Source organism: Crinia signifera, chromosome 6, assembly GCF_055691185.1.
Source record: "Crinia signifera chromosome 6, ASM5569118v1, whole genome shotgun sequence".
NCBI lineage: Eukaryota > Metazoa > Chordata > Amphibia > Anura > Myobatrachidae > Crinia > Crinia signifera.
Window position 1 is genome coordinate 151053527 of NC_139222.1, and position 15219 is coordinate 151068745.

At 41.2% G+C, this 15219-nt stretch overlaps 2 protein-coding genes across 3 annotated transcripts in view; one reads left to right on the forward strand and one right to left on the reverse strand.

Moving 5' to 3' along the window:
- Nucleotides 1–15219, reverse strand: part of SAMHD1 (SAM and HD domain containing deoxynucleoside triphosphate triphosphohydrolase 1) — a 54444-nt gene that overhangs the window by 12459 nt on the left and 26766 nt on the right. The window contains exons 4-11 of the mRNA XM_083147646.1: nucleotides 14294–14454; nucleotides 10879–10994; nucleotides 9541–9611; nucleotides 6058–6237; nucleotides 3829–3929; nucleotides 1951–2059; nucleotides 1234–1325; nucleotides 897–1012 (exon numbers count right to left, since the gene is read on the reverse strand). Coding sequence (XP_083003772.1) covers nucleotides 897–1012; nucleotides 1234–1325; nucleotides 1951–2059; nucleotides 3829–3929; nucleotides 6058–6237; nucleotides 9541–9611; nucleotides 10879–10994; nucleotides 14294–14454 — 946 coding nt within the window. The remainder of the gene's footprint in view (nucleotides 1–896; nucleotides 1013–1233; nucleotides 1326–1950; nucleotides 2060–3828; nucleotides 3930–6057; nucleotides 6238–9540; nucleotides 9612–10878; nucleotides 10995–14293; nucleotides 14455–15219) is intronic.
- Nucleotides 1–15219, forward strand: part of LOC146008408 (uncharacterized) — a 143078-nt gene that overhangs the window by 2971 nt on the left and 124888 nt on the right. The gene's annotated exons all lie outside the window — the stretch shown is intronic.

A 15219-nucleotide genomic window follows, 5' to 3' on the forward strand; every position in this document is an offset into this window, starting at 1 on the left:
GGAGGTGGCTAGAAGTGAACGCAAAAAGTACATCTCATAAACATGTCAAAGGCATATTAATTCAAGCAGCTTTGTTCACAGACACGCAGCTGTAGACATATGAGCTGAAGTCAGGCAGAGAAACTGCACATGGGCTGGTGCAAGCGATAGTGGGATCTAAAGAAACAGACCGTATTACAACACACAGACAAGCAAACCGTTTCCTTGCACATTCATACGTACGCTTGTCCACCGGGAAAGGGCAGACCCCTATATTTGCATAAATGCGCAGTCGCAATACCAGCAACAGATGCAAAAACAAATGCAGCTGCGTCCATCTGTGAATCAGACCTATAACTTTTCCCCCTTAAAAATATGGTTAGCAAGTCAAGAAGATAAGAACATAGAACACATCAGGTTCTCGGTCCTGTCCTCTCCACATAAACGCTTTCTACAATAGCAACCCTTCTGCCAACGAATTTACCTATACAGATTAGAGCTCCAGACAACATTCTAACACAATGTGTAGTTAAGTTAGATGTAGAAATGCCTAATCCTAGAGAATTTAGGCTTAAGGTCTCCGCTTCTAAAGGTGGCCATACACACGCAGATTTATCTGCAGATCTGGCTGGTTGGAACAAAAACATGGTTATGGATGAGAGCAAAGGACAGTTGACCATTTGCTTGGAAATGCTGGAAAACTGACAAACTGTCACTCATCCATAACCATGTTTTTGTTCCAACCAGCCAGATCTGAAGATAAATCTTACTAGTGTATGGGCACCTTAACAATATTTGCAATCAAAACCCCTCCATATACACAACTTGATCAGAGAACATCTAGTATAGGGAGTGTGATTTGTCGTACTGCAGCAAGCAAGACAATGAACATGGATAACCAATAAAAGTTCACCTACCGGTAAGCTTGGTATATGCCTCCATGTCATCCACAGAACCAGAGATAGTATAGAGATTACCATCTGATCCTTCTATCTCAATATATGGGTCAGCTTTTAAGAAAGCATCTGTAATCCTGGACCATTTAGTCCAAAGATTGTAAGACAAAGATCCAAAAATTAAAAATAGCACATGAACCCCACAAGTGTCTAGTCTCTAGTGAGTGTGTATTAAATAGTTAGACAACCATCTTCATTAACAGTGCAATGTTCTAGTAAGAAAATGGTACTAATAATGGTGACTACCAAATGAATAATGACAGCATTTTTACATAAAAGTGATTCTAACTGCACTCACATTGTTTCTATGAGGTTGCCGACTTTATGTTGGTATGCTCTCCGGTGAAGGCAGTTCCGTGTGTGAAACATATCATACAGGTTCCCTACTTCCTGTAGAACAGCAGGGGAAAAAAGAAAAAGGATTTCCCTGAAAAGCATTCATAAAACCGGGATTTTTGGAAAGAAAAGTCACTAGTAGCAACTACAACCCTGTAATTTTCCAAAAGATCTTCCACGCATAATTTGAGTCAAAGCTAATTAGCCTATTAAGCTTAAGGCCCATACACACTGGGCAACTTTGAGCTGAAAGTCGCTCAAAGCAGAAGGTTTGAGCCGCTTTCAGCTCAAAGCCGCCCAGTGTGTATGGCCCGGCGATGGAGTGGTGAGCGCTGCTGCTTTCTCCTGCAACATCGCTGGGAAAGCCGTTCATCTGCTGGTTATACCAGCAGATGAGCGGCTTTCATGACGGCTTTGCATAGCGCTCCGCTATGCAACTCCGTCCTCCCCCTCTCCGTCGGCACCGGGCAGGGGGAAAGCCGCTCAGTGTATATGCACTGAGCGGCTTTCCCCGCAGCGATGATTGTCATCATCGCTGTCCATACACGCTGGGCATAGTCGCCCAGTGTGTATGGACCTTTAGCCATTATTGCTCATTTTCACATGTAAACAGTTTGACAATCCACATGAGCTGCTGTTTTGGAGAGCCAATATTATCTGTAATGACAGCAGGACGTACCTTATCTCTAGTACATATATGTTTTTTGTTTCCAACCTCACACACTCTGGCAAACTTTAGAAACCTTTTATAGTCAAAGTTGTTTTGAATTCCAAGATGATGACAGTCTCTGAAAACAACATACAGGTTAAAGAAGTTATTGTGAGTGACTAAGACAATACTTCTCAACTGAACTAACTACAAAAGCATCCTTTGTATGACATGAGCTATTTCAATTTTAAGGGTATGGTACAAGATTTGAAGATCCTCTCTTCTGAGGAAACCTATCTCAGACACCAATGCATATGCATGCCATTTGTTATTCCCAAATTTCGATTCAATCTCGACCGATTGCATGTCATTTGGGCATGTTTTGTCTTGTTTTACATTAGATTCCAATCCAATGCGCGTTCCCCACTGGTTGTTTTGCAGATCCTACCTGCTGCAATCAGGATTTGAAAAAGATCCCTTCAACTGGGTAAAGATCGTGATCAGATCATATGCAACAGATCGTGCGCCCATCATATGATCGCCTCACGATCTGCTCATGTTCTGGTGTGTACTCTATAATTGTACCGCATCCCCTTGCATGGCTCGCTGCGCTCACTATGCTCTGCACACAATTATATTCTCCTTCCATGCCGTAGTGGATATAGGGTATGTAATACCGCCTGTCAGCACGTCGGCTCAAAATTTTGTATAAAAAAAACAAACAAAAAAAAAAACTCCTGTTAACCTTTTGGCCCTGTTGATCTAGAGTCAATCTATCATGAGTCTGGATACCAAAAAATGGTGGTATGCCCATTTTTGCATGAGCCTCACGGGGTTTACACTGACACAAAATTTCAGGATGAATGTAACTTGTAAATATAATATTATAAAGGTACTTATGTAGTATCTGGGCGTCAGATTTAGAAAATCGGATCGGATCGTATCGCATGCGACCAAATCGTATGCGATGCGATGGTCAAGATTTTTCCATAGGATTCAATGTTAAAATGGTCTGAGTCCATTTTAACATAGAATTCAATGGGAAAAAGGGGTCCTTTTCCTTTCCCCACTATCCAAGTGGGCATGGAGTTGGATATAAACCTGTGGCGAGCGTAGCGAGCCCGAAGCGTGGCGAGCGTAGCGCGCCCCGCGAGGGGACACAGAATACTTTTTAAGAAATATGCGGCCGCTCGCCACGCTTCGGGCTCGGTGGCTCGCTGCGCTCGCCACGCTTCAACTCTATGCCCACTTGGATAGTGGGGAAATGAACAGGACCTTCTTAACATTAAATCCTATGCAAAATCGCATCGCATCGCATCTGATTGTATACCTTAAGGCATACAATCACAAAATCGGCAGCCCAGATACTACATAAGTACCATTATAAATATTAATTCGATATAGAAGAGGTGTGTTTAACAGCCTGGGATAAACTGGAGGTATGGGACCCGTTTAATGGCATTAACCCCCTTACTAGTGGAGCCAGATGCTGATTTAAAAAATACAGGAGAGCCCTACTTGTTTTTGTTCACTGAATTTAGCAGTTATCCATTTGGAGGGAAACCCCCACTTAAAAAAAAAAAAAAAAAAATAATTACTTTTACATACAGAAAACTACATAGAACTGGTTGATCTGTGCAAACTCGCACATTGTAATAGGGTGCAAGTTTCATTACTAAGAAAACAAGTATAAATCAAAACAGGACAATATAGCATGGAGGAAAATATCAGCTCCTATTCTGAAGTGACAGAGACACTAAATTAGTAAGTAAAGTAATGCGTATATATTTGTTGTGATTTAATAAATGAATCCTACATAAGCTTTTCATATCATTTAAGTTTTTTTTTTTATAATCGTTAAATCTCTTACAGTATATGGTAGAACAGTTATTTCATGGCCATAGATACCTGGCAAAGTAGTCCCATTTATCCACATCAATGCCATTTCGTTTGTTGGCCACAATCTCATAAAGGAAGCTTTTCTCTTCTTGGCGCCCAACATAGGGCCACTACAAGGTTAAAAGATTTTAGTTACACAAATACCTGTTATTTATGACTGTATGGGGGGGTCCACAGATTAACACAAATAAGAAAACCCTAAGAATACATTTCCAATCTGTCATGGTTTATTAAATGTTATTTGCATTCATCCTTTTGGGGACACTGGAATGGCGATCAGTGTGTAGCTCCATGAAAGCAGCTACTTTAAATCACTAACATACTGTATTTGCAGCCCCTCTCTCTCTATACTAACATCTTCAGTAAACAGTTGTGTTTAGTACCCTAGAATTAATTATATTTTTCTTCTTTCTCTTGCATCTCCTGACTGGTAGACCCCACGCCTGACCGGTGCATTAAATTATATGTACTTGAGTACAGTTCATTTAGCTACTGAAAAGTCAAGTCAGTTTTAGTAGCAGTATTTAATTGATCCCTAAATGCAGTGATCTTTGAGGATTACATACCAGCCAACATGACCCTGTCCAGGAGGGACAGAATGCTAAATTCCTGGACTTCCCTCCTAATTTATGATTGGCATCAACTGTAGTGAATCATCTTTCTTATCACATAGCACTTTAAAAGGATACGGAATGATATACCTACGGTCAAAATACCGACGGTCAAAATACCAACATTTCAAATATAGACAGGTCAAAAAGTATACACACGTTATTCATATTTTTTTGGTCTGTATGTTGACATAGGTGGACATGAAACCCGTATGAGTGTACCGCGTACCCTTTTGCATGGCTCGCTGCGCTCACCATGCTTCGGGCACAGTGCCTCGCGACGCTCGGCACACTATTTTATTCTCCCTCCACGCCCTAGTGGATGGTAGGGCATGAAATTCCGCCTGTCGGCACATGTTGGTGCGACATAGATAGTGAAACATAGTACCGCGTCCCCTCACATGGCTCGCTATGCTTCGGGCATGGTGCCTCGCTGCGCTTGGCACACTATTATATTCCCCCTCATGTCCACTGGGATGGTAAAGCATGAACAAGTTAAATGTAGGTATTTTGACCGTCGGTCAATGGTTGTCGGTATTTTGACCGTCAGGATTTTGATTGTAGGTAAATTGACTGCATCCCGTTTAAAACAGGTGATAGCAATAATACATTGGGGCAGATGTATTAAGCTTTAACAAGAGATAAATCCAAGGGTGATAAGGAGAGATAAACGTCCAGCCCATCACCTGCTAACTGCCATGTTACAGCCTCTGTTTCAAAAAAAAAGTCAGTAAGGAACTGATTGGCTGGAGATTTATCTCTCCTTATTACCTTTGCATTTATCTCTTGTTAAGGCTTAATACATCTGCCCCAATAGGAGGAAAGTCCAGAAACAGTATTGTCTCCCTCCTGGAATGGGTCATGTTTGGAGGTATGGGATTATAGGAGGGCATTATGCTGATTTAGGAATAAAGAAGAAGAAGTAACTGAGCAAACCATATTGCAAAGCAAGGGGGGCAAACAAACATTTCTGCATTCAGGGTAAATACTGTCGGTTTTTAAATGCAGCCCACAAATGCTGGATAGGTTTCATTTTACAATGCAATTTAGATTTATATTTGAACAGGACTCTCAAATCTTAATCCCTCTGCATGTGTTACATCTGCCCCATCTGTAGAGCAACATGTTTTTTTTTTTTTTTTTAAAGTGCAGAACGTTTTTTTATTCCCAAATCAGAATCAGGCCCGGAGGTCAGTTTTGGAGGAAATGCAAAGAAGCTTCTCATGTAAAACGCAATCAGTATCAGACCAACCTTTAATTAGTAAAATAAAAACAAATATATACTACCTTTACACACACAGGCTTTTGTAATTTGTGCCCTCTATATCAGGCCTGACCAACCTGTGGCTCTCCAGCTATTGTGAAACTACACATCCCAGCATGCATTGCCAGTTTTAGTATTCTTATAACAAAGCTGTGGCAAGGGATGCTGGGGCATGTAGTTCCACAACAGCTGGAGAGCCACAGGTTGGCCAGGCCTGGTCTAGATCTTATGTTTTCCTTTTACAGTTCCACATTCTTGTATCTTGTGGTACCTGGAACAAAGTGCTTACATGAAAGTTAAGATGGTCAAGCTTAGCCCAAATCGTTTGTTTGTTTATTTGCAACAAAATTAAGTTTCACTTACTGAGGAACTACTTTGACTAGAGTTAAACTGCTCTAGATCTTCATGAGCCAGAGGGCCAGCTATTTGTTCCTTAATAAAGTTTAAGTCTTCAGGTAACTGAAGGCCATATTCACTCATTATACTGTCCAATCCATTGGATTTAATGAGGTGATCAAACATCTTCACAGAAGCTTCTTCATGCTGAAAATAAAGACAAATAATGAAACATGTCAAGTTTAATATAAAAAGGTTTAACTACTTAGGTAACAGGGAGCTTTACAGCGAGCCAATGTTTATCAGTGTATTGCAGTGTTTGTCCACATACTTAGTATTTTTAACTAAACATTAGAATTTAATTTCAGTAAAAACAGTCCGTAAACATTGCTTTCATTTATTTGACATGCAGTCACTGTACAGTGTCAAAGCGCAAGCATTTGTAAAAGGAGATAAGTGGCAAGAGACCATAGCGACCATTAACGCTGGTTAATGGAATATAGAATACAAGCACTTTATAAACAAGAAATCAAGTAAATAGAACAAAATATATTATTGTGTATTATATATTAAAAACCAGGACCATTGTTGAGGACCCTCCGGCCGTGTTCGCCGGTATCTTTGTCATTCGTCTGCTCGGCAAAGCAGGATAAGAAACATTACTACTCAAATGTACACTGATTTTATACTGTATTATTGTGATTCATAGAACTGCATTTTGTTCACTGTAATATTGTAATGCTCAATCCTAAATAAAAATATTTTGGAAAAAAAAAAAAACCAGGACCATACCTAGGGTTAGGGGGGAGGTAAGTATAGTTTCCTGACCCCTGATGGGATTCCAGCAGGTATCCCAACCTTTGGTCATCCGTATATACCTCTACGTAACAATTCCTTATCCTTATGAATAACCAAATATTAAGTTTGGCAGTACAGGTTGAGTATCCCGTATCCAAAATGCTCGGGCCAGGAGAATTTTGGATAACGAATTATTCCGTATTTCGGAATATTTTAATATTTCAATTATGTATTTTGAAGTATCTTGCATGTATGCTGTATAAAACACATAAAATACACACAAATATATTTTATTTGTTCAAAAAACAAGGTTTCAAAACATGAAACAAAATTTGTGTACTATCTCAGATATTGAATTTGAATGCCAAGCAATCATTTTCTTGCACATATATAGTGCCAGTTACATATCATGTCACCAGTAGTGCTGTTACAGATGTCCCCAGTGAGTTTTTAGCAAAAAAAATATTTTTTATTCACTTCTGGAATGTATGGTTTTCGGAATAATTCGGATAATGGATACTCGGATACGGGATACTCAACCTGTATCAAAAGAGGAACCTGAATAGTTGTCAATACAAGATTTATTTCCGATGGCTCTACAGCAGTTGTTCTCAAACTCAGGGGGAGAAGTGGTAGTTTAAATTATGTGTGCTGATGACCCTTCTCTCCAAAGTATGATGTGACCAGTATTCGGTTGCTTGGACTGCGCAGGAGATCTTGTGTACGCCCAGTACAGCCGGTCAGACAGGGAGACTTAGCGTGTCAGCACTGTGCAGTCAAGGGCGGAGGTATCACTCTATAATGACCCAAGGGAGTGTTCATAATTAACAATATAGTGTGTACACACTAGACTTCATGCACGATAATATTGTTAGCGCCAACATGCAAATCATTAATAATTATCATATAATATGTACGCACCTTTAGGGCCAGAAGTGGGCAAAATGTTCTAAAGACAAATAAGTATTTTCTAAACAAAAAAGGACCAGGCGCAAGCTGGAACACTCCCAGGAGACAGGCCCCTCACATTGTCTAATAGTAAAGTAGATTTAATACAACACCCAATTTACTCTAATTAGACAATTCATTTATAACAGAGACAAGCTGAAGCTTCTGAATTTAATCCCTAGCAGAAAAGTTAGCACTAATGCCAGCTAGTGCCTTAGCCTGGCAACCTCAGCAGACATTGTGTGAACTGAACTTCCTCCTCCAGACAGTGTTTCCCTCATCAATCATCTTGTTCCCAAGGGAATAATCACTGACCATATAAATCTAACCATACAAATACAAACAGCTACACATGCCCCATCATCTGGCCTGATGATGGGGAATGTGTAGCCCCGAAACGTTGCTGTTTGTGCTATTCTGCTAACACAATTGAATTCTGGAGGACCGTGCTGTGTTTATTTAACACTCATTGGATCAATAATGTCGCTTGCAAGGGCACCCAGTTTGCCTACAGGGGATCGGAAAGTGCTGAACCATAGATAGAGACATACAACCTGACCCCCCACCCACACAGAGAGCAAACTACCAGGTTAAAAATTTCTACCCAGTAATTTGCTGAATAACATGGGTATTTCTTCTGTGTGTGAAAGGGTCAACCCGGGTAAGTGAGTGGGTCGGAGACCCGGGATTTACAACCGGAGTGGACCCTTTCACACAAAAAAAGGACCCGTGTGTTACCCTTTTCTGGGGGGAAGACACTGAGCGCATCTGCCCCTGCTGTCAACCTTTTGTTCCTAGGGTGAGAGCAGAACTCTATTTGGTGATTCCAGATTCCTATTAAGGGTGGCCTGGTCAGGTTTCATTTCCTGTATGTGGCTCATATGCTCCGTAACTATTTATTTATTAACAGTTTCTTATATAGCGCAGCATATTCCGTTGCGCTTTGGTAATGCTGCCACATTGCATCCTGTGCATTCTAACAATTTCAAGGGTTCCTGTCTGCTGTACCTCCTGCCATGCCTGCTTTCTGTAGTCCCACCTCCAGATCTCACTGCCCCCCCCCTCCCCCACAAGCGATGATGTAGAGTTTTGTGACCACCTACATCACTACTAAATACCCCAGAATGCTGTGCGAACCGTACTCGGAAATGCATGTGCCAAAGTGTGAGAAAGGGTGTCACAGATAACATCTGCAGCAGGGGGAGGGGGGCTTATTAGATTTTGGCACTGCATTAGTGCCCCCTCTTTCACATTTCAATATATATGCAAATGTATATACAGTAACATGTGGAGGGGGGAGGGAGGGAGGTTCACTAACACAGTGTGGCCTATTGACACTGTATAATATTAAACTATATTTTTTTTAAAACCACATTCTAATTTTAGTTACATATGAATAATACATTCTGAATTTTTTTGTAAAGTGATTAAAGCTCTTTGTACTATTGAGCTTGCAGGTGGTTTCCTGTTCTGCTCTGTGGCAATCTAGAACATTTTGTGTAACAGGCTGTCTTGCACCATAGGTTGAAAATCTGCATACAATGCAAGCAATTTATAATCGTGATCATAAAAAGAGCCATACTTAAGAAAAGTAGGTCACAAATGTAAGCATGCCGCTACTGATCTATACAGTCCATGGCACAAATAGAGCTGATCATATAAGCACTGATAAAGGACTGGGATGTACAATAAACAGGTAAACAACATGTGGATATAACATGGTTTTCCCACAATGAAAAGTTATTAAAAGTTATTAATACACACCTTGAAATCTTTCTTTGGATTAGCAAGAGGCATGAATCTCCCATCAAACATATGAGAAAATGGCCCATGACCTGAAATAAATCCAGATATATTTAGTATTGTACGAAGGTAGTCGTTCCAAATTCCCCTTACACTTATCCTTTTTTGCACCATATGGTGCAAATTAGACAATACACCATGGCCCTTATTCTGGTTCACTTGCAAAGGCAAATTCCTTCTTAAATGGACAAAACCATGTGCACTGCAGAGGGGGCAGATGCAACATGTGCATAGAGTTAGATTTATGTGGGATTTGTACTTCAAGCGGATATCTATATTGCATTGTAAAAGTAAAGCAGTCAGTATTTTCCATGCACATAAACAAAATAACTCACCAAATCTAAATCTCTCTGCACATGTTACATCTGCAGTACAAATGGTTTTGCCCATTTGAGAAGGAATTAGCCTTTGCGAGTGAACCAGAATAAGGGCCCATGTTGCAGTGCTTATCAGACTGCTGTACCTTATTCACATCGTAGCCACAAAAGTGGCTTATAGTGACCTGGGCACTTAGGATTAGTATATTTGTAGTACGTAAATTGGTATGAGGTTGTAGATTAAATTGGTATGAGGTTGTAGAAACAATGTATAGAGGCTCGCTTGTATCCGCCCTCTTTTTTTTTTGCCTCCTTACTCCACACCCTTAGGGTCACACACACACACACACATGTAATGCTAGCACCCGTATCCAGGGTACCCACTGTAAATGTATCCTATTAGTGTCACAAATAAAATGCATATATTGTACAAAGTGTGTGGTGGGACATATGCCATGGCGTGGCTTAAGGTGCTATGCTATGAAAATTGCTGGCCGATAATCGCTCAGTGCATACACACTGAGCAATTTTCACCTAGAACAGCGATTTTTATCAGGGGGTTAACCAATTTTCATAGCAGGAGACTATGAAAAGTAATTCACTCAGCATGTAATACAGGCCGATGATCAGTGGCATAGTGACTAGGCTGGTGCTCGCATCAGCATTCACTGCCCGCCAATACACACTAGGAGAAAATCAGCTAGGGTGTGTAACTTCAGTTGCAAAGTCTATGGAATGCCAAATGAGTTCCTCATATACCTATAGCAGCAGAGCCCCATCTGTATTGTAGTATGTAGGGGACCAAAGAAGCAGTATCAGAACTGTGTACCCAAAGCTTCCCATATTATACATTATCTACTTAAAGCATATATTTAAGGTACAGAATGGTTTTATAAATAGGAGGAAAACGAAGTACAAATAAAACTTTTGTGTTTTAAAATAATCTGTCAATATAAAATAAATACAAATATTAGATATTTACCTAAGTCATGACACAGGCCTGCAATCTGGACACAAAGCATGTCCCTCTGGTTTATCTGTAGTTCTGGCTGCCGGTCATGCAAGACCTGTACAAGGCATCCTGCCAGGTAACCAACACTGCAAACACAAATCACTTCTAGTTGAGCAATACATAATCATTTAATCGTTCCACTATTCCCAGTCCTGGCCCTCCCCAGCCAAACATGATGGCATCAGATCTGAGGGAGGACGTAACCAGGGAACTTGTGGGGGGGGAGGGGGGGGGGGGGTTTCAATTGTGCCAGATACATTTTTGCTAAACTAACAGATAGTGTACTCGGAACTCAAAAACAGCTTTTGTAGCAAAGGGAATGGTATAAAGTTGGAGATGAAGCATAATACCACAAAGCAACGGTTACTTTAATCAGGCCAGTCCTTTGCTTCTTTAACTTGTATTTGCACCTTTCTTCAACTTTGCTATTTAATTTTGCATTGTGCTACGTTTTTCCTAAAAAGGTTTGGTTAATAAAACAAGCATCTTAAAAGATACCTCATGCTTTGAATGGTGCCCAATGGATATTTGTTGCACATGAATAGCATACAGAAGAAAAATGGGTTTATTATGTTATTGGTGCAGCTCTATAGTGAAGTGCAGTGGGAATTCCCCATGAATAGACTCAGACCAGAGGAAACCCCCACGGTATAAATAGAAGCAGCAGCCAGATCTAACTCAGCTAAAAGCTGGAATTGCCCCAGATGGTTTTTGCCAAGTCAAACATTGTGGCTCTCTACATGAAGCAAAGAGCAGCCCTGGACATGGGCAGTCAATAAAATAGAGAAAAAGGGACGATGGATAGATAGAGAATACTATATAAAAAAAAACCAAAACACACAGTACCTTCTAGGGGCGTTGGTAACAGCCCCAGTGCTATCAGCATAAGTCTAATCATCCTAAGGGAAGGAGAGTGCAATTTTTTTGTGGCCTGCTCCCTTTAGCAAATATAGCCCAGGTGAAAAACCCTAACCCTGGTTTGGCAATATGAGGGCGAGCACTAATTAAACTGCTCTAATGCTACAAGTTCTGCATGACAATGCCTAGTGATGCAGAAACTTTTGTGAAACCACACGGAGGAATCTGCAACAGATACATACACAGTGCATCCAGAAAGTATTCACAGTGCTATTACTTTTTCCACATTTTGTTATATTACAGCCTTATTCCAAACGGAATAAATTCATTTTTTCCCTTCACAATTTTACACACAATACCACATAATGGGGCAGATGTATGAAGTGTTGTTATGGGGGAGAAGGGGTATCAACGCAACCCCCATGTAAGAAGGAGCCAGTGTGCGGTAAATGACAGGGGCGCTATGCTAGCAGGCCGAATGTATGAACCGTTCCGCCTGTTGCTGGTTTTGGCTTCGCCAGCAGCAGGCTGGCGAAGCCCTATCTAAACAGCAGGGACAGCGCTGTCCCTGCTGTGGGCTGCGCTGGGGATCTCGCGTGAGCAGCGAGATCCCATGCATGCCCAGTCGAGCCGGCCGGGGGACAGGAGACAGAGCATCAGTGTAAACTGATGTGCTATCTCTAGGAGGGGACGAGTTAGCGCTCCCCCACTTCGGCAGACAAGATGTTAATACATCTGGTCGATGTCCCTTCCTGCTTCGCCTCGCTAATGAGGCGAAGGAGGAAGTATTATAGCTGCGCGATAAGCGCCGCTATAATACATCTGCCTCAATGGGGCAGATGTATTAAGCCTGGAGAAGAGATAAACTGGAGATAAAGTGAGAGGAGATAAAGCATCAGCCAATCAACTTGCAACTGTCATTTTCATACACAGTTTATTGACTGGTGTTTTATCTCCTTTCACTTTATCTCCAGTTTACCTCTTTTCCAGACTTAATACATCTTCCCCAATGAAAAAAAAAAAAGACACCACTTAATACATAAGTAATCACAGCCTTTGCCATGAAGCTCAAAATTAAGCTCAGGTGAATACTGTTTCCACTGATCATCCCTGAGATGTTCCTACAGCTTAATTGGAGTCCACCTGTGATAGATTCAGTTGACTGGACATGATTTGGAAAGGCACACACCTGTCTATATAATGTCCCACACTTGACCGCCAGAGCAGAAACTAAGCATGAAGTCAAAGGAATTGTCTGTAGACATCTGAGACAGGATTGTCTCTAGGCACAAATCTGGGGAAGGGTACAAAAAAAAAATATCTGCTGCTTTGAAGGTCCCAATGAGCACAGTGTCCCCATCATCCGTAAATGGAAGAAGTTTGCATCAAACAGGACTCTTCCTAGTGCTGGCCAGCTGTCTAAACTGACCGATCGGGGAGAAGGGCCTAAGGGCAAGATGCACTAAGCTTCAAAAGTGATAAAATGAAGAGTGATAAACAGCCAGCCAATTAGCTACTACCTGACATGTCACAGACAGGGTTTGAAAATTGTCAGGCAGGAGTTGATTGGTTGGTTATCACTATCCATTTTATCACTTTTGAAGCTTAGTGCATCTGGCCCCTAGAAAGGGAGGTGACTAAGAACCCAATGGTCACTGTCAGAGCTACAGCATTCCTTTGCAACCGTCCATCAGAGTTGGCTGACGGAAGCCAGTCGTAATTAAAAGCCCGTCAGCCAACCTGGAATTTGACAAAAAGCACCTGAAGGACTCTCACCATGAGAAACAGATTTCTCTGGTCTGATGAGACAAAGATTGAACTCTGGTGAAAATGTCAGGAATCATAACCGGGCCAACTTGCTGCAAAGAGGATTGGATGAAACTGCCCAAAGATAGGTGTGCCAAGCTTGTGGCATCATATTCAAAAAGCCTTGAGGCTGTAATTGCTGACAAAATTGCATCAACAAGATATTGAGCAAAGACTGTTTTTTTTAATAAAACGTGCAAATATCTCCCCCCAAAAAACAAACCCTTTTCACATTGTCATTATGGGATATTGGCCCTTATTCAGATCTGATTGCAGTACAAATTAGTTCTCAAAATGGGCAAAACCATGTACACTGCAGGTGGAGCAGATGTAACATGTGCAGAGAGCTACATTTGGGTGGGGTGTGTTGAAACTTAAATCTAAATTGCAGTGTAAAAATAATGCAGCCAGTATTTACCCTGCACAGAAACAAAATAACTCACAAATCTAACTCTCTCTATACATGTTACATCTGCTCCACCTGCAGTGCACATGGTGTTGCCCATTTTGAGAAAAAATTTGTACTGTGATCAGATCTGAATAAAGGGCCATTGTGTGTAGAATTTTGAGGGAAATTTTTTTTATTCCATTTTGGTATAAGGCTGTAACAGAAAATAAAAGTGAAGAGCAGGTTTCCAAATGCACTGTACCTGCTTTTAAATAAATAGGTTATTTCACAGGGACAGTAAAGAATAAATGAAAAACAAAAATGGTTACATACCCAATGGAGTGCTCAAATCTGTTGTGCGAGGCTCCTGGAAACACATAGTAACTGCCTCCGAGCTGTCGAATATATCGCAGCCGCTGGAACTGAGGAGTGTCTATAATGCGTACTAATAAGGGGTGTAACTCAATATGACCATGTATTGGATCATTGAAAACCTACAAAAAAAACAAACAAGAGGTAAGTAACAGTATACATTCAATGTATTTCACACTAAATACTCTAGCACCTGTACCAAATAAAATTGGAGATTAGGGCAACAGAAATGTACACCTGACTGTCACAGACTAGTCCGCTAATTCCCCAGATACCTCAGTCTGGGAATTGCCAGGGACTTCTGCATACTGCAGCACACGTGATTACTGAAAATCACATCACTGCCACTAGCAAAAGAATGCAAATCAATCAAAATATGGATACCATTCTTGGCAGCCATCTGTAACCAGGCTTAACAATTGACAAATTCACTTATGTAGCCTTTGGACTCATAGGCTCGTAGATTCGTTAAAGACAAAAAGAATATGGTAGAATAAATTATTTTTTAATTCACACAAAATATTCCCAAGGTATGTTGTGGTGCCAGATCTGAAGTCTTATCACCTTGCCTTTTTGGTGGCCCAGATTACTGATTGGTACCAGGCCCCTGGTACTAATCCATGGAATTATTTAGAGGGCATTACTCCATCACTTCCCCTTCTTATGCTGCCCATACACTTATGCGATCAGATGCAATGTATAATCACATCAAGTGGTGCCCAGTGCAGCACCCAATGTCGCATGCCATCCTGCGATGGACATCAGGTGCTGGAAGAGGGGTGGTGTGGGGCTGTGTAGGTGGGACCGGAGCTGGGGACCATAGGAGTGGAGCTTTCAGGCGGCGGGACTTGTCAGCAGCAGCAGTTGACTTTGAAATACTGGACGGC